Here is a 25,251-nt window from a genome sequence, read left to right as displayed (position 1 = left end):
CCCCAACTATAAGCCGTCCATTTAAACCTACAGGGAAAGCCAATGACACATCTCACCCACAACAGTCCAGGTTCAGACCAAAGCAGAAGATCTTCAGGCCGTCGGCTCCAATCGCTGCATCCATAATCAACACTAATACACAACAGCCAACCCCATTTACCATCTCATCTACAGCTCCGAATCAAGAAGCTCCACCCCAAAATTTGCCAACTTCTCCAAAAACACAGGACTCGAAAGAATGAAGACTACTGTCATTAACTATTTTTTGTGATAACTTTTTGTCTATGTAATGGTTGTTGAAAAGTACTACAAACAATTTAGCTTTTTGTCCCATACTTTTTGAACACCCTTTGTGGTTCAGATGAACATGGATGTTAACTAAACTACTTTTTTATCACTAATGCAATGGTATGTTATGTATTATGGAACGAACTTTAATTTCCTCCACATCTTATACAACATGTACAGGGCAATACAATCATTCATATAAATGACACTGAATTCACCTATAATTGCTGCAATAATGCAACACACTTTTTCATACCTTTTTCAACTCTTACAACTTAGAACAGCAAAAACCAAGACAATGACAATGACATAGATACACCATCTTATTGGCTTTCTTTTCATCTCTAGAGCTAATATCCTCTTCTCCAAGCAACTGATCCTCATTTCCATGTCCTGCTGCCTCTGATAATCTTCTACATCTACAAATTCCTTCTCTTCCATATACTTTGTTGCTGTCAATCCAAGTCCAGCAACGTGCTCATCAAGCCACACAAAAAATTTGCAATACGGTTGTCTTGCCTGCAGCAAATCAACCCACATAATTTAAACCCTAAAAATTACCAACCCTAACACATCTTCAACCAAACGTGCATCACATTTTATTTCCATACCTTGTAAAAGGGACAGCCCAGAAACAATCTTTCCGGATTGTTTTGCGTCTTTGACATGAAAAGGACTACGTTTTCTCCACAGAAGTACTTTGGTGAGACGCCATCTTTGCTGTCCTTCTCCTTAGGACGCGAGCTCGAGCCCACCTGACCTCCACCTCTTCTCTAGCTGGAAGATACCCCTTCAGATGCCATGGAAGGAAGAATTTCTTTTCTGCCACAACTCCCCACAACACCCACTGCGTCGTCACTATCCAGACGAGGGATTAGGGAAGACGACTTTCAAAGATTGGGAGAAGAGACGAAACGGCGTCGTTTTCGTCTCCAGGGACTTATATGTCCTCTAACTTTTTTGCCCCATGCCACATGAGCTCCGTTACGTGCCACCTCAGCGTTTTTCGTCCAGTGCAAATGGCTGAAATCAACAGAGGGACATAAATGTCCATGTTTTTCAACAGTCAGGGACTTTAATGTATTTTTCATTGCTTAAGGACGAAAATGTCCGTAAAAAAAAGGCCAGGGACGAAAATGTTCTTTACTCAAATTTTTATTCTTAGGAAATAAAGAAAGAAAACGTAGACATAAAGAAACCAACATACATGGTCTCAATCAAATTAAATAAGCATACATAAACCTGGAATAAGGGTGTAGGAGACCATTATTTAATAAACTTTTATGTATATTTATAGTAAATTTATTTGTTAGGAATATAAGTTTTTGATGGAGTAATATTTATTAATATTGAATATAAGTTTAGATGCTCTTTAAATTTGAGTTGTTAGGTTTATATCAAATTATCTTAATGTTTATTTTTACTGAAATGATTAATAACATCTTGTGTTTATATATAGGCTAATAATGCCGAAAGTGAGCCAACGACTCCCTTTGTTGTTTGGTGATAGCAACGAACATCCAAGAACAAATATTTGAAACTTTTATGTAATTAGATAATATTAAAATATTGAAGTTGTTTTATTTTACTTTTTAAAGAAAAATAGTAATAGTTATGTAGAACAATACCATATGTAATTATGTTTGAAATTATATCTTCTCCAACAACTTCTCCACTCAGACTAACCCATCCCAACAAATCCGGATAATAACAACTATAGACCCCGTCAAACTTGCAACAGGGATACGAATAACAAACCTAATCCAAATAACAAACCACTCGAACAACTCAGTATATATACTGGTGAGCTACTAATCTAAAGGTATGCAATTCGCTCTGATTCTACTCTGAACTCTCTTACACTCATATTCACTTGAACGTTGGAGTCCCTTTGCAGGTACCCAACGCCGCCTCCTCACACGACGTTCCACCCCATCACACCAAGAAAAACTAGTTCAAGTTCAAGTGCCAACAAAACGAGCTATACCTCGGAATTCACTTTCATACAGGAACAAGAATATATTTTTTATATATAGAATTATGTCTTATATTAAAAAATTGTGTTATAAAAGATTTAGTTTTTAAATTGTGATATTAAAAAATAAATTTTTAATTTGAGAGTATTAAACAAATGAGATTAATGAATGATTTGAAATTAAAAATAAATAAATAATTACAAGATTTGTGGAGGATCGAAAATCTCGCAAAATAATTAATTTTTGTTAAATTAAAAAATCAATTTATGAAGGTTTTAAACTATTACAAAAGTCTAATATAAAACCTCTACTAAATACATACAAAACTTTCACAAAAAATCTCGTGACACCTCAAATTATGGGCGTTTTAGAAATTCTCTACAAATTATTTGGTGGGGATTATAAACTTTCACCAATAAAAAAAATTGTCACAAATAAACAAAATTCTTGTAATGTATTCTAAGAATGAATAATTTTTTTATTGGATCTAAATTTTTTGGTAATATTATGTAATATGTTAAAATTTAATCTTAGTTATTTAAATTAAAAAATTAATAACTAAACGTAATAAATATATAAAAAAATTATATATAAATATATTTTAAGATAAATTCTAGCCTGGGCGGGGAAAAATTATGTTACCCATGAACCTGGTACGGTGTGTCGCATTGTATATGAAAGAAATTTGTCCCGTGGATAAGTGGATTATTAAAGGAAGTGAGTCCTCTTAATTGTTAAAAAAAATTAAGAGTATAAAATGTGAATTTTAATTTTTTATTTTTTTTGTATATTTATTTTTAGTTTCACTTATAAAATTAATGGTAAAAGATTATACTTTATTTTTTCAGTTATTAAAAAAATTGAAAGGATACATTTCTATTAGGGCAATTTACCCAAATAAATAAAGTTGGTTAAAGCTTTACCCAAATACACAAAACAGAAATAGGTTACGTACATGTGTATTTTCACCTTTCTATGTAATCCGTGGGAAGCTACCACGGTTTTCAAGTTGTACATAAACCGTGGCAGCCAGCAATGGTTTATGAATGGTTGGTTTTGTGTGTAAACCGTGGCAGGCCACCACGGTTTACTAAGGCTGCGAGGTGATAATAAAACGTTGTAGGCTACAACGGTTTATGAAGGAGAAATTATGGGCATAAAACATTGTAGGTTACCACGGTTTAGGAAGACCGAAACTCTATATATATGTGGGTGATATTCAAGCTGCATAAGAGATCATTCTCACAATGACAAGTGAGGAAGAGAGTGTTCTTGCCTTAGTGCATTGCTCTGAAAAAATTAAAAAAAGCAAAAGCCATGGTGTGAAGTTCACTGACAGAGAACCACTGAGTGTCTTCATCAGTTCGTCAAGCACTTTGTCTGATTTAAAGAACAGCATCTTGCAAAAGCTTGGCATGTTTGGTAGCAAGTGGGTGAAGAAGCTATTCTACAAGATTTCCATCGCAGTTGTCTCGACCGGTGTTCAGTATGATACCTTTGTGCTAGGGGCTGATGAAGATATTATGGTTCTGTTCTATTGTGTTAGGAGTTTTCCAGAGATTCGAATTCACGAGTTGTTTGCAAAGTTGGAGGTCGGTGTCGATAGTTCTGGGGCATCAGCTCCAGTTCATAGCTCGACTGCCGCGGGAGGTGCGTCTAGTTCGATGCATACGGTCAGACCGTATCTTCCGCCGGTCGGATCCCCTACGTTCGTGGCTGATTTAGACCGAACGGAGGTTGTTGGTTCTGTATAGTTGGAGAATGCAGCAGTCTTTGAGCAGGCTTATGTCATGGGCACCGGTGGTGGCCAGTTACCTTATATGCAAGGCTTTGGTGAACCTGATCGAGTAGAGAATGCAATGTGTGACGATGACTCTGACCAGGAGCCTATTGATATCATCGGGGACAGCGACGATGACACAGGTGCCAATCCACATGCGCAGCATGGGCCTTCAAGTTCTGCTTCTCAACAGTACCCTCCACACTTCTCCACACTAAACTTGGACGTTCTGGGTCAACAAGAGGACGGTGGTAACACGGTCGGGGGCTCTTCTACAGAATTTCAGATTGGGCAATCTTTTCAGAATAAAGATGAGGCTGTGCTGAGTGTAAAGGACTATAGCATCCGACAAGGTGTTGAGTACAGAGTCATCGAATCAGATCATCTGAAGTATCATGGAAAATACAAGCAATTCGGCAAGGGTTGTACTTAGTTGATTCGCGTTGCGCTGCGTGCACGAAAGGGCACTTGGGAGGTTAGGAGGTACAACGGGCCACACACATGCTTGGAAACCTCTATTTCCAGTGATCACCGTCAGCTGGATTACCACGTTATCTGTGTGAGGATTCTTCCGTTGGTTAGGGCAGATGCTGCGGTTACGGTAAAGGTTTGGATGGCCTAGTTACAGGAAGGTTTGGATGGCCAAGCAGAAGGCAGTGGCACAAATATATGGAGATTGGGAAGAGTCGTATGCAGAGTTGCCACGTTGGATGCTAGGAGTACAGTCAACAATGGCCGGAACAATAACCGTGTTGAAGACATCTCCTGTTCGACTTCATGGTGAGGTTGATGAGTTGACGGTGTACTTTCACCGACTATTCTGGACATTCCCACCATGTATCGAGGCATTCCATCATTGCAAGCCCCTGGTCAGTATTGACGGTACCCACTTGTATGGCAAGTATGGAGGGACGCTGCTGTTGGCGATAGCGTAGGATGGGAACTCGAACATCCTCCCGATAGCATTCGCCCTTGTGGAAGGATTAGATGCAGAGTCGTGGTCATTTTTCTTGTCCAGCCTACGAGAGCATGTGACTCCTCAGGAGGGTATTCTTGTTATCTCTGACAGGCATAATGGGATCAAGGCAGCGCTTGAGGCACCTGAGACTGGGTGGCTGCCTCCACGTGCTTTCCGAGCGTACTGTATTCGGCATGTTGCTGCGAATTTTGCCCTAACTTTCAAAGGTAAGGACTCAAGGAGGATGTTGGTGAATGCTGCCTACGCGAAGACTGAAGCGGAGTTCTATTACTGGTTTGACATCATGCGGACTGAGAATCCAACAATGTGTGAATGGGCCAACCGGATGGAGTACGACAAATGGACCCAACATGAGAATAGTGGTAGACGTTTCGGGCACATGACAACCAACATCAGTGAATGTGTGAACTCGGTTTTAAAGGGAACTCACAACCTCCCGGTCACATCGTTGGTTCAGTCAAGTTACAGGAGGCTTGCTCAGCTATTTGTGGTACGAGGACAGACAGCAGAGGCACAACTCGGATCTGGTAATGAATTTTGTCAGGCGTTGGCCAAGGCAATTGATCGAAATCTCAGAGACTCTAGGTGCTTCACCGTTACTTTATACGACAGGCATCAATCGGAGTACGCCGTGGCCGAGACAACACCGACCGGGCGCTTTTCGCTGGGTAGCTATAGAGTTTCCCTTAAAGATCACAGATGCGATTGTGGCCACTTTCAGGCGCTGCATTATCCTTGTTGCCACACCCATGCTGGTCTACCGTGCTCTATCAGATTCTCAAACTAATTCAGGCACCCACTGACGGGCTCACCATCGATCGGCAAACCCAGCTGATATGCCACATCTTGCAAAGTAATAGTGCACTCACCAAAGGGCATATGGAAGGTGTGGGTCTCAGGACGCCACCGCTTAATAAATGCGCTAAGGAGAGGCTCATCAACCCAGAACCACTGACTGTTAAGCCTAGCCAAATGATACAAGCCCGCGGTCTTCAGATAGGGTATAATCCGGTCGTGTAAGGGCATATTCTGTTGTCTCCTAATGCCGCTAATCACCCTAGTAGGCTGCAAAATGTGGGTAACAAAATCTCTCAACATACGACCATTACTAATAACATCAAAAATAATTTATAAAAAATTATTAGAAGCCTCACATTGGTTTTGTTGATTCCCTAATTATAGCAATAACACTAATTATAACAGTAACAATGAAACTACTAATACGATGCACTCATAATAACAATAAAAATTAAATGTAAAAATATTATTTTACTAACAATAACCAAAATAATATCAACATTTATACAAATAATAATAATAAGAATATTAATAATAATAATAATAATAATAATAATAATAATAATAATAATAATAATAACTAACCTCTGCATCGATATATCCAGCCACGTGAGCGACGCCATTTAGTCGGTACAAGCGATCATCATCCTCCATGCTCCACCACCCAAACCTCTCAAACCTTCAAAGCCTTTCACAAATTCTCTCAAACCAACAACTCTCAAAATTTTGTTTGTGACACAAATGATCCGTGAGGAGTTTCAGCGGATTATGTATTTATAGCCCCTAACACGTAAACCGTGGTAACCTATAGGGGTTTACGTTTACTGCGCCCTCTTCATAAACCGTGGTAGCCAGCCACGGTTTATGCCTTACTTTCTCCCTTTGTAATCCGTTGCAACTTGTCACGGTTTACGCACAAAAACCATCTTTCATAATCCGTTGCTAGCAGCCACGGTTTATGTACAAATGAAAAATCGTGATTGCTTCCCACGAATTACATAAAAATGTCAAAATGCACATACACGTAACAAATTTCTGTTTTATGTATTTAGGCAAAATTTTCACCAAGTTTATTTATTTGGGTAAATTGCCCTTTCTATTACTAAATGATGTGCCGGCAAAGTGTTTATTCTAATTTCACCGGCAGAATAGGGAATCGGTCTCTCAGCATATTCTATTAGAGACCAACGTATGTGGTAGAATATATAAATGTTTAAAAAATTAGGGGTCAACGTGGGAATTTTTTTTTAGAATGTTCATTTAATTTTTATTTGGGCCGAATGTGATTTCATTTATCTTTTGTTGTTTGACAATTTTGAGTGGTGTTTGAAGTCCATATTGTTTTGTGGCAATAAAAACTTCATCTAAGTAACAACAATTTCAAGACCGAAAAAAAAAAGTAACAACAACTTCAAAATTTATTGCAAAGAATCAAGTCCAAAAAAAAATTTATTTAAAAGAATATTCAATAAATAGATATACGAGTTATACCTCAATTTTACGTTCTCGGAGTATCACGGATTCAATAAGCGGTGCTTAGTACTTTTAAGTCTAAAATGGCTTCTATGGGTGCCCAGAGAGCTGCACACCTTGAGATGGTTGGATCTGAATGGATGCTTGGCTGCTGAACTTCCACTTTCTCGCCATTAACGAAGATGCGTCTCATTTTCGGTGCTGAGAGATAGGGCTTTCATTTTGTCTGTGCATCCAATTTCATTAAATTGGTCATTATTTTGAAATCCAACACATTGTTTGGTCCAGCAATGTCCTTATTTTTTGGTAAAATCTGGGCATTTTCCCCTTCCATGGCCCAACTCCACTTTTTTGAAAAAAAACTCAATAAGGAGTGAAATACAAAATCAGAGAGTTGGTTGTCCCTAAATCATAATTACAAATAGGTGATTTATGTTGTGATAAAAACGAGCAACGTGGATATCCATTTTCATGTAAAACTCATATTTTTAAAGAGAAAATGAATATTAAATGCATGTTAAAAATAAAGACTCTATGCATGTATAAATAGGGGTATGGTACGAGACCTTTTTACACAATAATAATAAACAAATGCAATTTTCTCTTTTTTTACTTTTAATACTTCTTTCTATCTTTATATATATATTTATGCAATTTTCTCTCTCTTTACTTTTTATACTCTTTTATATATATATATATATATATATATATATATATATATATATATATATATATATATATATATATATATATATACACACACACATTACAACATATAATATTATTATATATATACAAATCATTATTGAGCTAATTATTTTAATGCTAGAGTCGTATATTAATACATCTTTATTTTATATTTAATATATCTTTTATTTATTTTACAACGCGTTATCAGCACGAGACTCTGATCAAATTTTTAGGAAGACTCAGGTAACAAATTTTTCATTATGTCGAAACTCTCTCATCTTGAATTCAATGCTTTTGATATATCTGAAAACAATTATTTATCATGGATACTAGATGCTAAAATCCATCTTGATTCAATGGATCTTGGAAATACCATTAAGGCTGAAAATAATGCATCCCAAAAGGATAAAGTTAAAGCCATGATTTTTCTTTGTCGTCATCTTGACGAAGGATTGAAAAATGAATATCTTATATTAAAAGATCCTGCAGATCTTTGGAAAGACCTTGAAGAAAGGTATAATCATCAGAAAACGGTGATACTTCCTCAAGCCCGATATGAATGGACGCATTTGCGTTTACAACATTTTAAATCTATAAATGAATATAATTCTGCAATGTTTCGAATCACCTCATGAATGAAATTATGTGGGAAAAAAAAAATAACTGATCATGATATGTTGGAGAAAACTTTCTCAACATTCCATGCCTCGAATGTGCTCCTGCAACAGCAATATCGAGAGAAAGTGTTTAAAAAATATTCTGAGTTAATTTCTTGCCTTCTTGTTGCTGAACGCAACAATGAGTTGTTATTGAAAAATCATGAAGCGCGCCCAGCTGGCACTGCCCCATTTTCTGAAGTAAATGTGGCAAATTATCCCAAAAGAGGTAAATGGCAAGGTTTTAATAATAAGAAAAATTATGGAAGGAAAAAGAATTATGTTCAAAAGAGAGGATCTCACCAGAAGTGGGATAAAGAAAGGAATATCGGGCAGAATAAATTAATAGAGGATAAGTGTTTCCGTTGTGGTGGAAAGGGCCATTGGTCACGTACCTGTCGTACCCCAAGGCATCTAGTCGATCTTTACCAGGCATCTTTGAAAAAGGACGACAAAGGAAAGGAAACAAATTTTGTTTCAAATGATGCTGAGAACTCCACCACTCATTATGATGTATCTGATTTCTTTGAGGATCCTGAAGAAAATATTGGTCATTTGATCAATGATGAAATAATTTAATATGTGGAATTGTGAAGTATCTATGTAAATAAATAATGTAAAGAACTTATTGTTAAGTTTTATTTTTTATGCATTTAAGTTTCAAATGCGATGTACATAAATAATGAAATATTAATGTTTATGAATTTTGAAATTATTAAATGTGTCAAATTTTAAAATAAAATTTTAGTATATGACATTATTTTATGTACAGTGTTTCTTAGAAAAATAATTCTGATCAAGTATTCAATTTAACTGTGCATACTACTCATTTTATTATTATTTGTTTTTGAAGAGAATGGCAAGGATATGTAATGAAGATGTATGCCTTGTGGATAGTGTAAGTTCGCACACTATTCTCAAAAGTGATATATATTTTACCCATCTTGTGCCAAAAGAGAAATATGTTAATACTATTATTGGCTCAGGCAATGTGATAGAAGGCTCTGGAAGAGCTATAATTTTGTTTCCTGGAGGAACAAAATTTATAATAAATAATGCACTATTATCTACCAAGTCTCTGAGGAACTTGTTGAGTTTCAAAGATATTCGCCGAAATGGATATCATGTTGAGACGATGAATGAGGGAAATCATGAGTAATTTATGTATCACAACTCATGATTCAAATAAGAAAGTTATATTAGAAAAACTACCCTCACTTTCATCTGGGTTGTATTATACTAAGATTAGTGCAATTGAATCACATGCCATTGTAAACCAGAAGTTTACTAGCTCAAATGAGTTCATAACTTGGCACGACCGATTGGGTCATCCGGGAACAACCATGAAAAGGAGAATTATTGAAAACTCTCATGGACATTCACTAAAGAACCAGAAGATTCTTAAAACTAGTGAATTTTGTTGTGCTGCATGTTCTCACGGAAAGTTAATTTTAAGGCTATCACCAGTAAAGATTGGATTTGAGTCCCCTGAATTCCTACAAAGGATTCAAGGTGATATATGTGGACCTATTCATCCACCATGTGGATCTTTTAGATATTTTATGGTCCTAATAGACGCATCTTCGAGATGGTCACATGTGTGCTTATTATCTTTTCGCAACCTGGCGTTTGCGAGATTATTGGCTCAAATTATTCGATTAAAAACACAATTTCCAAAAAATCCAATCAAAGCAATTCGTCTTGATAATGCTGGTGAATTTACTTCCCAAGTTTTTGATACTTATTGTATGGCTAATGGTATAAGTGTTGAACATCCAGTAGCTCATGTTCACACACAAAATGGGTTAGCAGAATCACTTATTAAACGCCTCCAATTAATTGCTAGACCCTTACTTATGAGAAAAAATCTCCCAACTTCGGTTTGGGGGCATGCTGTTTTACATGCCGCAGCACTTATTCGTTTGAGGCCAACGAGTTACCATCAGTTCTCTCCTATGCAATTAGCTTTTGGCCAACAGCCAAATGTTTCCCATTTAAGAATATTTGGGTGTGCGATATATGTTCCCATTGCACCACCTAATCGCACCAAAATGGGATCCCAAAGAAAATTGGGAATATATGTTGGATATGATTCTTCCTCTATAGTGAGGTATCTTGAGATACAAACTGGAGATGTATTTAAAGCCCAGTTTGCGGATTGTCATTTTGATGAATCAAATTTTCCAATATTAGGGGGAGAGAAGAAGCTTCCTGAAAAGGAACTTAATTGGAATGCGTCATCGTTGATGCATTTAGATCCTCGAGTAGGGCAATGTGAACTAGAAGTTCAAAAAATTATACATTTGCAAAAAATAGCAAATGAATTGCCTGATGCATTTTCCGATACAAAGAGGATAACCAAATCTTATAAACCAGCGAAAAATGCTCCAATTCGAATTGATGTCCCAATAGGACAAGTAGCCACTGAAGCAAATTCACGCCAGAAGCGTGGCAGGCCTGTTGGTTCCAAAGACAAAAATCCTCGAAAGAGAAAAGAGGTAAATAATATTCCTGTTGAAAAAGACATAGTAGAGACACCTTAGTTGTCCAAAATCATGATATAACGCCAGAAGACGTTCAGGTACCTGAAAATAGTGAAAATGACGAGATCTCAATAAATTATGTCTTTACAGGAGAAAAATGGGACCGAAATAAGACAATTGTCGATGAAATATTTGCATATAATGTGGCATTAAATATCATGCATGAAAGTAAGGATCTTGAGCCAAGATCAGTCGAAGAATGTCGATAAAGGAATGATTGGCCAAAATGAAAAGAAGCCATGAAGGCTGAATTAGACTCACTTGCAAAACGTGAAGTCTTTGGACCTGTAGTCCGTACACCTGAAGATGTAAAACCTGTTGGATATAAGTGGGTATTTGTGAGAAAACGAAATGAGAAAAATGAAGTTGTGCACTATAAAGCCCGACTTGTGGCACAAGGTTTTTCACAAAGGCCCGGTATAGATTATGAAGAAACATATTCCCCTGTAGTGGATGCGATAACATTGCGTTATTTGGTCAGTTTAGCTGCATATCATAAACTGCATATGCATTTAATGGATGTGGTAACAGCCTATTTATACGGCTCATTAGATCGGGATATCTATATGAAAGTCCCTAAAGGACTAAAGATATCTAAACCATTCAATGAATATTCGCAAGGGTTATACTCAGTCAAATTGCAAAGATATTTATATGGTCTAAAGCAATCTGGACGAATGTGGTATAATCGTCTTACTGAGTATCTGGCCAAAAATGGATTCAAGAATGATGATATATGCCCATGTGTTTTCATAAAGAAAACTACATCTGGGTTCATTATAATTGCTGTGTACGTTGATTATTTAAATGTCATTGGGATTCCTGAAGAGATTCCAATAATTATAAAAACTATAAAAGAAGAGTTTGAGATGAAAGATCTTGGAAAGACTAAGTTTTGTCTCGGCCTGCAGATCGAGCATATAAAAGGTGGGATCTTTATTCATCAAACAACATACACAGAAAAGATATTGAAAAGATTTTATATGGATAAGTCACATCCATTAAGTACCCCAATGATCGTAAGATCTTTGGATGTGGAAAATGATCAATTCCGTCCTAAAGAAGAAAATGAAGATATCCTTGGTCCTAAAGTACCATATCTTATTGCCATTGGAGCGCTAATGTATCTTGCTAATAATACGCGACCCGATATATCATTTGCTGTGAATTTACTAGCAAGATGTAGTTCCTCTCCAACCAGAAGACATTGGAGTGGAATCAAACAAATCTTTCAATATCTTCATGGGACGGTTGATATGGAATTGTTTTATCCCTATGGATCCAAGTCACAACTAGTTGGCTATGCAGATGCCAGATACTTGTCTGATCCACATAAAGGGAGATCTCAAACAGGATATCTGTTTACATATGGTGGAACAGCTATATCATGGAGGTCCACGAAACAGACGATTACTGCAACCTCCTCTAATCATGCTGAAATACTTGCGATACATGAAGCTAGTCGCGAGTGTTTTTGGCTCAGGAGTTTGATCCAATATATTCTATCATCATGTGGACTGATTGATCATATGATAGCTCCAACTGTCCTGTTTGAAGATAATACAGCATGCATTGCTCAACTTAAGGGTGGATACATCAAAGGTGATAGAACAAAGCATATTTCTCCCAAATTCTTCTTCACTCATGATCTTCAAAATCAAGGGACAATTGATGTCCAACAGATCCGCTCAAGTGACAATCTGGCAGATTTATTTACAAAGTCACTCCCAAAATCCTCCTTTGAAATATTGGTACATGAGATTGGGATGCGCCGATTTCGAGACATTAAATAATGTCAGCAAGAGGGAGAGACTGTACTCTTTTTTTCTTGGTCAGATTTTTTCCCATTGGGTTTTTCTTGACAAGGTTTTTAATGAGGCAGTCCCCATCACAAAGGATATTGTACTCTTTTTCCTTCACTAAGGTTTTTCCCACAGGGTTTTCCTTTAGTAAGGTTTTAATTAGGCAATAATCCTAAATGGGCATCCAAGGGGGAGTGTTGTGATAAGAACGAGCAACCTGGATGCCCATTCCCATGTAAAACTCATATTTTCAAAGAGAGAATGAATATTAAATGCATGTTGAAAATAAAGACCCCATGCATGTATAAATAGGAGTATGGTACGAGACCTTTTTATACAACAATAATAAACAAATGCAATTCTCTCTCTTTTTACTTTTAATACTTCTTTCTATCTTTATATATATATTCATGCAATTCTCTCTCTCTTTACTTTTTATATTCTTTTCTATCTTTATATATATATATATATATATATATATATATATATATATATATATATATATATATATATATATATATACATTACAACATATAATATTATTATATATAAATCATTATTGAATTAATTATTTTAATACTAGAGTCATATATTAATACATCTTTATTTTATATTTAATATATCTTTTATTTATTTTACAACAATTTATATGGTAAAGAGCTAAATATGTATAGATTTACAGATATTCTATGTGATGCAATGAAAAATGTACACGTGTCTCCAATCATGTCCAACATTGAGACACAGATGTCAAAGCCAACAGTTTCGTTGCAGGGCTTGCCGACATAGGCTCGCATGGTTTAGTTGAGCCTTTCAGAGTTTATGATAACGGAGGAGGATACTCTTATGGGTTAGTTCAAGAAGTTTTGCATGGGCCTTCACCATTTTTTTCATGGATTTTTTAATTGCATTGATTGTATGCTGAAGTTATGTCAAAAAAATAAGTTAATCTAGATATTTATGTCTAAAAAAAAGAGGTTGATGCTTATCTAAGAAGGTAGGAAATCATCCAAGAGGATAGCAAATGTCACCCATGGGCAAAATAAAAAAAAAAAAAACGAAATGACCACCCGAAAAATAAATAGAAGAATAAAGGAAATGCTTCTGGATTCTTTTTCACCTTTTTTATGTAAAATGATTAAGTTAATATACGATTAATTTAATATTTATTTTACATCATATTCTTCTGGTGATCGATGGTGAAGAATCGATCATCTTGAACTCTGAATTTTCAAAACATGGATAAAAGTGTTAAGACAATAATAGCTAAGTTTTTGTGAGTTGTCACTACACCATGAAATTGTGATTGTGGTTGTAATCATTCTAGTCTTCTCTACACAAACAAAATAATCCAGAATCTTCACTTTAAAAACTACTCTACTTAATTGCCAAATTTGACATGAAACTATAATTAAAAAAAAATCCTATGCAAAATAGTAAAACACATATTAAAGCTATCAATATTAAAGTTATCAACATGGATGTGTCACTTAACTTGCTAATTAGACTTTAAAAAATTGTACATGTTAAATGGAGTATAAGACAATTGACTCTAGTTGATGATTTGAGATAATGAAATCTTGTAATGAGTACTACTCATTAATTAAAATTTAATGAAATTTTTTATTTTTTAGTAGTTTACATACATTGAGAATGTTCGATAAAAATACTGATAAATAAAAATATCGATAAAAAAAAGTAAAAAATTGATTGTAAAATTATTTTTTAATCTTTTAATTTTGGAGATTGAGTTTAGAGTTTAAATTAAAATTCAGAATTTAAATTAAAAATTAGAATTTAAAGTTTAATATTTAAACTTTATAATAACAATATAATTAAAAAAATTGATTGATATTTATTAAAAATTATTAATTTTTTAATTGAACTCAGAAAAAAAATATAACAATAATATCCCAAACTGTTAATATTATATATTTTAGGTTGTTATTAAACCTGATTTCATCTAAAACTTATTAAAAGACATGACGATTTTTTAAAAGTTACTTATATGTAATATGTCAAATTTATTTAATGTTTACAAATATTCAAAATGAAAAATGTTATTTGTACACTAAAATCAACCACTAAATTCAATTACCAATGTATTTGTGTATAAATATATGTATGGTGTTTATATCCTGACCCAACACTAGGCCCAGATCCAAATAAGCTAAAAGGGGCCCAATCCAAAGATTGGCCTTTGCTATCAGCCGACCTCCACGGAAGAGATCGGATTCAACACAAACTCCACCTCAAAGAAGTCAGGTTTGAAGGATAGCTGGCAGATAATGCTTATTCAAATAAGTAACTGCTCCTAAAATCTCTCAACCCGCTTGTAGGAGTCATATCTCAACTATCCTAAGATAAAGGAACGGTTATCCACCTTAAAAGGTGGAACTACTCCAACGGTAGTTATTGGTTCACCACTATAAATACACTGACACCCCTCAAGTATCTCTAAATTCAAATATTTTCTAAACCTGCTAAAACCCTTTGCTGACTTAGGCATTAGAATGTCTTTGCAGGTACCACCCCCGTTCCTCCATACACACAAGTCAGATGGCGGTTTCCAGACGCAAATCAAGTCGGAGACCACCTCCTCCAGACATTTGTTTGGGCTAACTTTACAAGTCCAGCTCATTAATTTCTGGTTACCCGTCGTAACATATGGTTTAATTTATTTTTAATGTATATTTGTATTCTAATATGTATTTTATACTGGTGGCTGACTTTGGTGACTGATTTTAATGTACACGTAGCATAATTCATTTAAAATATACAAAAATATTTATAATAAATTTAAAATATTTATTTATATTTTAACAAACACAGACAAGCCAATAAGACTTATCAGTGAATCTGAATTCGGCCAATTAACATATTAAATTTTTATAATAGCATGAGTCTAAGTCTATTTTACAACAGATCAACTTAAACTAGGTCAAGTACAGATCAAATTATAGGACTATAATAAACTAAGAACCCGCTTGATCTATTTTTACCCTTAATTGTTCTTCTTACTTAAATTTGATTTTTTTTCGTTTAACTTTATAGAATAATTGGCTTTTTTTTAATAATTGTTACAGTGCATCACATTCATCAAGTTCTATCTCTAATTGTATTTGTTAATCTATGTATATTTATCAAATATTTACTTGTACCTAAATATTTTAATGAATTTTAATATATTTTATAATTTTTTTTATTTTCTGACATTTTTCTTGCGACCTTTATATAATTTTGCTATGTTCTTATTTTGTTTCAATCAAATTTTGATATTTTGATCCTGAAAAAAAGATCAACCTCTTTTTCTATAAAAAAAAATGAATGCTAATCTATATAAAATTATTTGAGGTGTTTTATTTAATTTTTTATACTAATTTCAATTTTTTATTCATTCTAATAAACTATATTTAATATTTTTATTTTGCAGATTTTTGTAAGTTTTTCATTCCTTTCATAAAAAAGTAATAATAATATTTTTTATATATCACATTCTTTTATTCTTTTTATATTTTCATTATCCTTATATTTTCATTATCCTTAATATTTTGCATATAATTTATAAAATATTTATTTTTTACTTTATTATATATAATTTTTTTTGTAAATTAAGTTTAGAGTTAAATTTTAGGTGCTATTATACATGATTAAAACTTATATATTTTTATTCTTCATTGTTCATGTTGTTGACTATTGCTTATATGAATAATTTAAAAAAAATGGTGATATCAAAAGGGAATTTACGTGGTGTAGTCGTCTAAATTTTTAATAAATTGAATTGTATAGTTAATACCTAAATTTTAGATACTTTGATATTTTATTATTCCAAGTCATTGTAGGAAATAAAAAATTATATTATTATACTCAACAAAAAATGAACTTTTATTTATTTTTTTAAATAATTATTCAATAATATTTCAAAAATTATTAAATTATACAGTCTTAAAATAATGAATTAATATGAATATAACATATTTTTGTTCCTCTCTATTAGATTTATCTAAATTATTATTTTTCAATAATACATCGCTGTTTCTTATTATTCAAATCAATAATAATAATAATAATACATATTTTTTTATTAATAAAAATAGCGTAATAAATTGTATAACGTCTTTTGAACCACTAATTTAAAAGACAACTCTCTTCTGATTTTCAAACTATTTACTATTCAAGTATTTTTTTCTTTTTGCTCACGATGCTATTGACATCGATGGTAATTTCTTCACAATTCACTTATTTAGGGTCTTTGCATCTAATACAACATGATTTGAATTTTTTTTAATTTTCACTATATTGTATAACAAAACAAAATAATAAACTAAATTCACTTTAAATCCGTATGCAACTGGCCTACAAAAGTCGAAATAATGATTGGATTCACGGTCAAAAAAATGGAGTCCAATACTTCATGATTCCATTTGAGTTTAAGCATTCCATTGAACGTTAAGTCAAGCCAATTTATAGTGTTGCGCCTTTGAATGTGTGCCCCAATTCACCGATAACTCACCCACTTGTATCATGATGACGTCAAAAAAAATATCTGTAAATCTGCCTCTATACTGTAGAACGATCCTTTCTTAAAACATAAAATCTCTCACTACAATGGTGCATAATTTTATTTTAAGAATAATCTTTATTGAACATAATTATAAAAAGTCTAAGTAACCATTAAATCTATCTTTATAAAATTGTATCATTATACAAATAAATTACTTTTTCAAAAAGTTAGTTTGTACTCCCACTCTTTCTTTAAAATGGAATCCATTTTTTAAAAAGGAATTTTACCTCTTATCATAGACAATTTGTCATAAGAAAAGTGGTAAAAATAATCTCATTATTTCTTTAGGGTAACCAATAAATCTTATTTAATGGACCTAATATCAATTTTATTGTTGTGCAATCTCTTAACACATTTAAGACATCTCCAAACTCTAATATTCTTTGAATTTCAACTTATGCCATTTCCATATCTCATATGGGTAAAAAAATTGATTTAATGAGAAATTTGTTAATTTAGCAATATTTTAAAATATAGTCCAAATATTTAACAAACAGTGATTCTCAATTAAATCAAATTTTATGTTTCTTTAAACATGATAGAGTACATAGAGTACTAATATTTGTGCGTTGAGAGAATCTCATTCTCTATTCAATAGAATATCAATTAGATGTTAGAGATTTTACTTTAAACTCTTATAATAAAAATACTCAATATCTTTATTAATGGTCAAACCAACCCTTAAAGAGCAATTTTAATTGGCATCCTCAATACTCATATTGAGTTTTTCTAAAAAGATCACAAACATTAATCATATTAAGACCAATTATAAATTGTTTGAAACAAAATAAATCTCCAAAAATACTTGCAAAAACAATTTTTGCTAAAGCCATTTGGCTAATAGCATTCCAACTTCTAAAGTTGTTTAATTCAAAATATATTGTCCAATACTCCTACTAATTTAAATAAAATCTTTGATAGTCGTACTATCTTACTTTGGGCATTATACATCTTTTCAAGATGTTTAATAATAAATAGTAGGTTGTCTTTGAAATTGAAACTCATGAGTGTCAAAATAACCCATGTTGCAGTAAAGCAATGTTTCAAATTCTTCACAACTTCTAATCATTCCATAACCAAATTTATTGGAAAATATTATTTCAATAGGATTATCATGTCTATGATAACTCTTTCATACATAAGAACAATTCTCAATGTATAACTAATTTATTACTTTCAATTATGCTATACGAAAGATGGACATATTTAAAAAATATAAAAGTAAATTAAGAAATCTATATTTCTATTAAAATTATTTAGAATCATGAATGAGTACTTTGGTCAAGTTATTACTCATACCTATTTCAAATAAACATGATTAAATTGTATCACATACAATTATAATCCCAAATAATTATCTGGTTATCAAACAATTATTTAACTGAATTATATTTTATACCCCTAGGTTGTCTAGGTTCAAGTATAAAATTAATTCTCCTTATGCATTATCATATATGTTACGGTGGGTAACCGGAGATTAGTAGGATAGATGACGTTCGTTGGCCCAGTCACCTGTGGTTGGTAGTCTCCGAGCTGGATCGCACACTGGAGCCTCCTTCCGACTTGTGTGAGTGAATGAATGGGGGGTGGTACCTGCAAAGACACTCCGATGCCTAAGTTAGCAAGAGTGTGAGCAGGTCTAGAGAGTATTGGGCTTAGAGATACCTGAGGGGTGTCAGTGTATTTATAGTGGTGAGCCAATAACCACCGTTGGAGTAGTGCCGTATCTTTAGGGTGTTAACCGTCCCATTATCTTGGGGAGGTTAAGATATGGCTTTATGAAGCGGTTAGAGAGATTTTAGGGGCGGTTACTCATTTGAATTGAGTGTTTATCTGCCAGCTAATCTCATGTCTGACTTCTTTAGAGCAAGTCGTGGTCGATACCGACTTCTTACGTGAAAGTCGGTACTTAGCTAGGCTTAATCCTACAGATTAGGCCTTTTATTTGGACCTGGGCCTTTGACATTGGGCCAGGGTATGAACAGTGCCCCTATTTGAGCCCAAAGTCTCTTTAGAGCTTGGGTTTAAGTATTTAACTCGGGTTCGTAGCCGACTTATCTGGAGAAACATGGGTCTTATAAACCGACGTGATTTTCGCGACCTTTTGTTTCTGACAGTTACGTCAATTCAAGCGTCGTGTCCGTTGGGGAAGCATTGAGGGCTTTGGTAACGGTGCAATCTCATTAATGACTGCTCCGCTTTTACCATTATGCCCCTTAGCATGTTTATAAATGCTTTCCCTCTCTTTCATTTTTCCGTTTCTGCAATCTTTCAAACTTCCTCTTTCCTTGCTCGTGCTGTATTCTTGTGCTTGAAGATTTCCGCTCTTTCCAACCTTCACTTTTCGGATCAAGGTTGGTTTTACTTCTTTCACGTCATTGTTTGCATGTGTTTGTTTTGTGGGTGGATAGGTTGGTCTGTAGATTCTGGCTTCGTATCTCTCCTCTTTAGGGACCGTGTTTTTTTATTTTCCTTTTCTTTTTTTCCTTTTGTAGGTTTCTGTCACCTTTCATTATATAAAGAAAAAATGGCTTCTGTAGATGTTCTTTCTCAGTGGGTTGATGTCACGGTCCTTGGGGAGGAACCCCTGGTCGATGCTGAGTTTATCACTCATCTTCGTACTCATCACAGGCTTTGTACTTCGGAGGAGGACGAGCCAAAATATGAGTTGATAACCCCGGGTCCGGAAGACCGGGTTTGTTTTGGGAGAGTTAATGAGGCGGCCCCTCATTTTTTCTTTATGTATGAATGTATGATCACCCGCTTGGGTGTTTTTCTTCCTTTCTCGGATTTCGAAATATCTGTTTTACACCACTGTCGAGTTGCCCCTACTCAACTTCACCCCAATTCTTGGGGTTTTCTGAAGATTTATCAGTTTGTTAGTCACGCTTTGGACTTCCCGACCTCTTTGAGGATTTTCTTCTTTCTTTTTCATATGACTAAGCCCTTTAGTGGGCTAAACAACAAATAGCAATGGATATCCTTCCGAGCCATACAAGGTCGGAGGATTTTCACCCTTTTTGACGAATCCTTCCACGACTTCAAAAACTATTTTTTCAAAGTGCAAGCTATAGAGGGTCACCACCCCTTTTTCCTGGATGAGCATTTTCCCCCTCGCTTTCCCCTTTATTGGCTGGAGGCCTCCCCTTGTGAAAAGTATGGTCTAGATGACCTGGACGAGGTGGAGGCGGCCATTGTGGGATTTTTCCGAGAAGCGTGGGGGAGGGCCCCATACTTGGATACTAGGAAAATCCTCCAGGGGGCGCCGACCTTTGTTCGGTCGCAACTAGGTAGTAAATGCATTTTCCTATTTCCGACTTGTTTCTGTCGACTTGAGTGTTTCCGACTTGTAACTTTTGTTAGTTGTTTCTCTTGTAGATATGGCAAGGAAGAATGCTCAGGAGTCTTACCAAAGAGTTCAGGAGGCTAAGGCAAAGTCCCGGGCTAGGTCCGGTGGTGCCAGAGCGATCACCTCTCCTCCTCCTCCTCCTCCTCCTCCTCCTCCTAAGAATGTGGGCACTCCCTCTCAACCCATTATAATTTCTTCTTCAACCTTGTCTCGGCCACTCCCTTCTGCCCAACTTCTTCCTGAGCCAGAGAAGAAGAAGCGCAAGACTTCAGAGTCTGGCTCTTCTTTGGATGGTGGGGTTAAGGCGGATGCTCTTGCATTCGTCCGAAAGAACATCTATCCTTATATAAGTATGGATGATGTTTCTGTTCGGAATCACCTCACCACTCTGGCCGAGGAGAGTTTTAGGGCGGCGGGTGTTTGTGGTAAACTTTTAGACATTTTCGAGAAGACTCCCCTCAGCTCTTTGGGGGCAACCTCGAAGGTTGAGGAGTTGGAGGGGAGACTTCTTGCTTACCAGGATCATGAGAGGGAGTTGAGGGAGGAGGTAGCCAAATTGAGGGAGGAGAGAGATAGCCTCCGGGAGAAGGAGAGCAAGCTGCGGGCCCAATGTACTATGGAGGCGAACTTGAGGAAGACAGCACAGGATAGTTACCAGAGCTTATTTCAGGATCTTGTGTCTGTGAGGAAGGATTTGCTGAACTCTCGGAATGCGTACGCCGAGTTGGAGGACTCTATTGCTGATGGTGCTGAGGAGTCTTGGAGAATTTTCCTGGAGCAGGTTAGAGTTATCGCTCCCGACTTGGATCTTTCCCCTTTACATCCTGATAAGGTCGTTATTGATGGTGCTATCGTGGATCCTCCTGTCCCCGTGGTTGTTTCCGAGTCAGAATTGAAGACTCGGGGACAGAGGATTGTTGAGTCCCCTCCTCGTCCCGAAGACGCTCCGAGCTCTTCAGTTGTCCCTCCGACTTCCCCTTCAGCTTCTCTTCCTGGTCATGGTGGCGCTCCTCCTGGCTCTGGTGGTGGTGATCTGTCTACTCCTCTGAAAAAATGACTTTATTTTTCATGGCTATAAGGGGGCTCGGCCTGTGAGTCCCCCCTTTTTTAGACTTATTTATATGTTGTTTGGTGGTCGTGTGAACAATTTCTCTTGGCCTTTTTAGGCCGTAAACAAAATATTTCGGCGAGTACCCTTTTTGAATAAGGGTTTAGATTAACAAAATAAATGCCCTTTTTTGGACAAGGGTTTTAAGTTATCTTATGCGTGCATGCTTTTCAGTATTTTAACGCCCTTATGATCTTTTCTCTGAAAACCTTTCCTATTGGCTTGTCTTTGTTTTTCCAAGCCTTTTCGTTTAAGGGCTTTTATGCAGCCTTTAAACTTTTCTCAGGTTTTTCAATCTCTTTTTGCTATCCTTTATACTCAACTTTGCTTTAGCAAGTTTTTATGACTTAGGTTATTTTTGTGATGCGTTTTTCGTCTACTCGGAATGTTTCCGAGCTTGTTTTACTCGGGTTCTCATCTCGACTTAAGAGTCGGATTATTCCCGAGTTTTTTACGATCAACTCATACAACCTCTTTACGCCGACTTGTACCTCGTCGTTTTATCCTGACGACCATTTAGGTCGATTCATGGGATTTTCACGTTTTGTCGAGCTTAAGTCGGCGCGTTTCGTAGCAAAACTTAGAAAAAATAAAGAAGGATATTATAAGAGATATTGTAGATGAAAAAGATCTTTATTAATTGGGGAGGTACCTTCTTGCTACTAAGGGTCTTGATAGCCTATTTTCCCTTAGCCTCTACTATGATGCCTCGTTAAAAACCCTTCTTCAGAAAAAACCCTTTTGGGAAAAAATCATGAAGTTGGGAAAAGAGTACATCAGGGAGTAGAGTTCGCTTTAACTGTAGTACCTTTTCATATTACAAGCATGCCACGATCTTGGTAACTCAATGCTGTTCAGGTCGGTTACTTTATAATAACCTTTCCCTAACACTTCCTTGATTTTGTATGGTCCCTTCCAATTTGCGGCGAGCTTTCCTTCTCCTGATTTGTTGACTCCAATGTCGTTTCTGATTAGGACCAAGTCATCCAGGGCAAATGTTCTTCGAATGACTTTTTTGTTGTACCTGGTAGTCATCCTTTGTTTCAACGCTGCTTCTCTTATCTGGGCATCTTCTCGGACTTCGGGGAGCAAGTCGAGCTCCTCTTTGTGTCCCCGTACATTTCCGACTTCGTCGTGGAGAATTACCCTTGGGCTTTTCTCATTGATTTCTATTGGAATCATGGCTTCTATACCATAGACTAGTCGGAAAGGTGTTTCTCCTGTGGCGGATTGGGGGGTTGTCCTATAAGCCCATAGCACCTGAGGGAGCTCTTCAGCCCAAGCTCCATTTGCTTCATGTAGTCTCTTCTTTAGTCCTGCCAGTATGACTTTGTTGGCTACCTCGGCTTGCCCATTGGCTTGTGGGTGTTCTACCGAGGTGAACTGATGTTTAATTTTCATACTGGCTACTAAGCTTCGGAAGGTAGCGTCGGTGAATTGGGTTCCATTATCCGTAGTAATGGAATAAGGTATCCCATATCTTGTGATGATATTTTTGTAAAGGAACCTGCGACTTCTTTGAGCGGTGATAGTAGCTAATGGTTCTGCTTCTATCCACTTTGTGAAGTAGTCTATTCCTACGATCAAGTATTTGACTTGTCCTGGCGCTTGGGGAAAAGGACCTAACAAATCCATTCCCCATTTTGCAAAAGGCCATGGAGAAGTGATACTAATGAGCTCTTCTGGGGGAGCCACGTGGAAATTTGCATGCATCTGGCACGGTTGACACTTTTTCACAAATTCTGTGGCATCTTTTTGCAAGGTCGGCCAGTAGAATCCAGCTCGGATTACTTTTCTGGCTAGTGATCTTGCTCCGAGATGATTTTCGCAGATCCCGCTATGTACTTCCTCCAATACCTCGGTGGTTCTTGAGATCGGTACGCATTTTAACAATGGTGTTGATATCCCTCTTCTGTAGAGGACATTTCTCACCAAGGTGTAATGCCGTGCTTCCCTTCGGATCTTTTTAGCTTCTTTCTCCTCCTTAGGGAGGATGTCGAATTTCAAGTATTCGACTAAGGGATTCATCCATCCGAGGTTTAAACCGACTACCTCAAGTACTTCTTGCTTATCTTCTGTTTTTGCTACCGAGGGCTTTTGGAGGGTTTCTTGAATCAGGCTTCTGTTGTTTCCTCCTGGTTTGGTACTTGCTAACTTGGATAGGGCATCCGCTCTGTTGTTTAGATCCCGAGTTATATGTTTGACCTCGGTTTCTGCAAAGCGCCCAAGGTGTTCCAAAGTTTTTTCCAAATACCTTTTCATATTAGGGTCCTTTGCCTGATATTCTCCACTTATTTGGGAGGTCACCACCTGTGAGTCGCTGTATATCATCACTTTTGTAGCACCGACTTCTTCTGCCAATTTTAGTCCGGCTATCAAGGCTTCATATTCTGCCTGATTATTTGAAGCCGGAAATTCAAATTTTAAGGAAACCTCTATTTGGGTTCCTCTTTCATCTGCTAATATTATGCCTGCGCCGCTTCCCGCTTTGTTGGAGGATCCGTCTACATAGAGTTCCCATGTAGTCGGTTTTTCCTCTTGGTCCCCTGCGTATTCTGCCACGAAGTCGGCAAGGCATTGGGCTTTAATTGCTGTCCGAGTTTCATATCTCAGATCGAACTCGGAGAGCTCTATTGCCCATTGAACCATTCTCCCTGCAACATCCGTCTTTTGAAGGATTTGCTTCATGGGTTGGTTTGTACGGACTCTTATTGTGTGAGCTTGAAAATAAGGTCGTAGCCTTCGCGAGGCTATTACTAAGGAGTAGGCAAACTTTTCTAGTTTGTGGTACCTTAGTTCAGGGCCTTGTAGGACCTTACTGATAAAGTAGACTGGGTGTTGTCCGACCTCGTCTTCTTTTATCAGGGCCGACGAGACAGCCCTGTTTGCTACGGATAAGTACAGAACGAGGTCTTTTCCTGGTACTGGTCGGGTTAGGATAGGAGGTTGGCTTAAAAACCTTTTGAACTCTTGGAACGCCTCCTCGCATTCTGGAGTCCATTCGAATGGGCATCCCTTTCTTAATAAGGAAAATAGTGGAAGGGATTTTAGTGCCGATCCTGCCAAAAATCTGGAGAGGGCTGCAAGCCGGCCATTGAGCTGCTGGACCTCTCTCAAACAAGTCGGACTTTTCATTTCTAGGATGGCTCGACATTTGTCGGGATTGGCCTCAATCCCTCTTTGTGTTAGCATAAATCCTAGAAATTTCCTGCTTCCACCGCGAAGGCGCATTTTGCAAGATTTAG

General features: G+C 36.2%; 1 protein-coding gene across 1 annotated transcript; it reads left to right on the top strand.

Annotated features, from left to right (window-relative positions):
* The first annotated feature begins 4,682 nt into the window (after positions 1-4,682).
* Positions 4,683-5,810, top strand: LOC112701179 (uncharacterized). The gene is made up of 2 exons (XM_072198714.1): positions 4,683-4,975; positions 5,063-5,810. The coding sequence occupies exons 1-2, from the start codon at positions 4,683-4,685 to the stop codon at positions 5,808-5,810; spliced, it is 1,041 nt and encodes a 346-aa protein (XP_072054815.1).
* Positions 5,811-25,251: the final 19,441 nt, after the last annotated feature.

This window comes from Arachis hypogaea, chromosome 7 (assembly GCF_003086295.3).
Source record: "Arachis hypogaea cultivar Tifrunner chromosome 7, arahy.Tifrunner.gnm2.J5K5, whole genome shotgun sequence".
Lineage (NCBI taxonomy): Eukaryota > Viridiplantae > Streptophyta > Magnoliopsida > Fabales > Fabaceae > Arachis > Arachis hypogaea.
The sequence above is the reverse complement of the archived record's forward strand: the minus strand, read 5'-3'. Positions and strand labels throughout refer to the sequence as shown.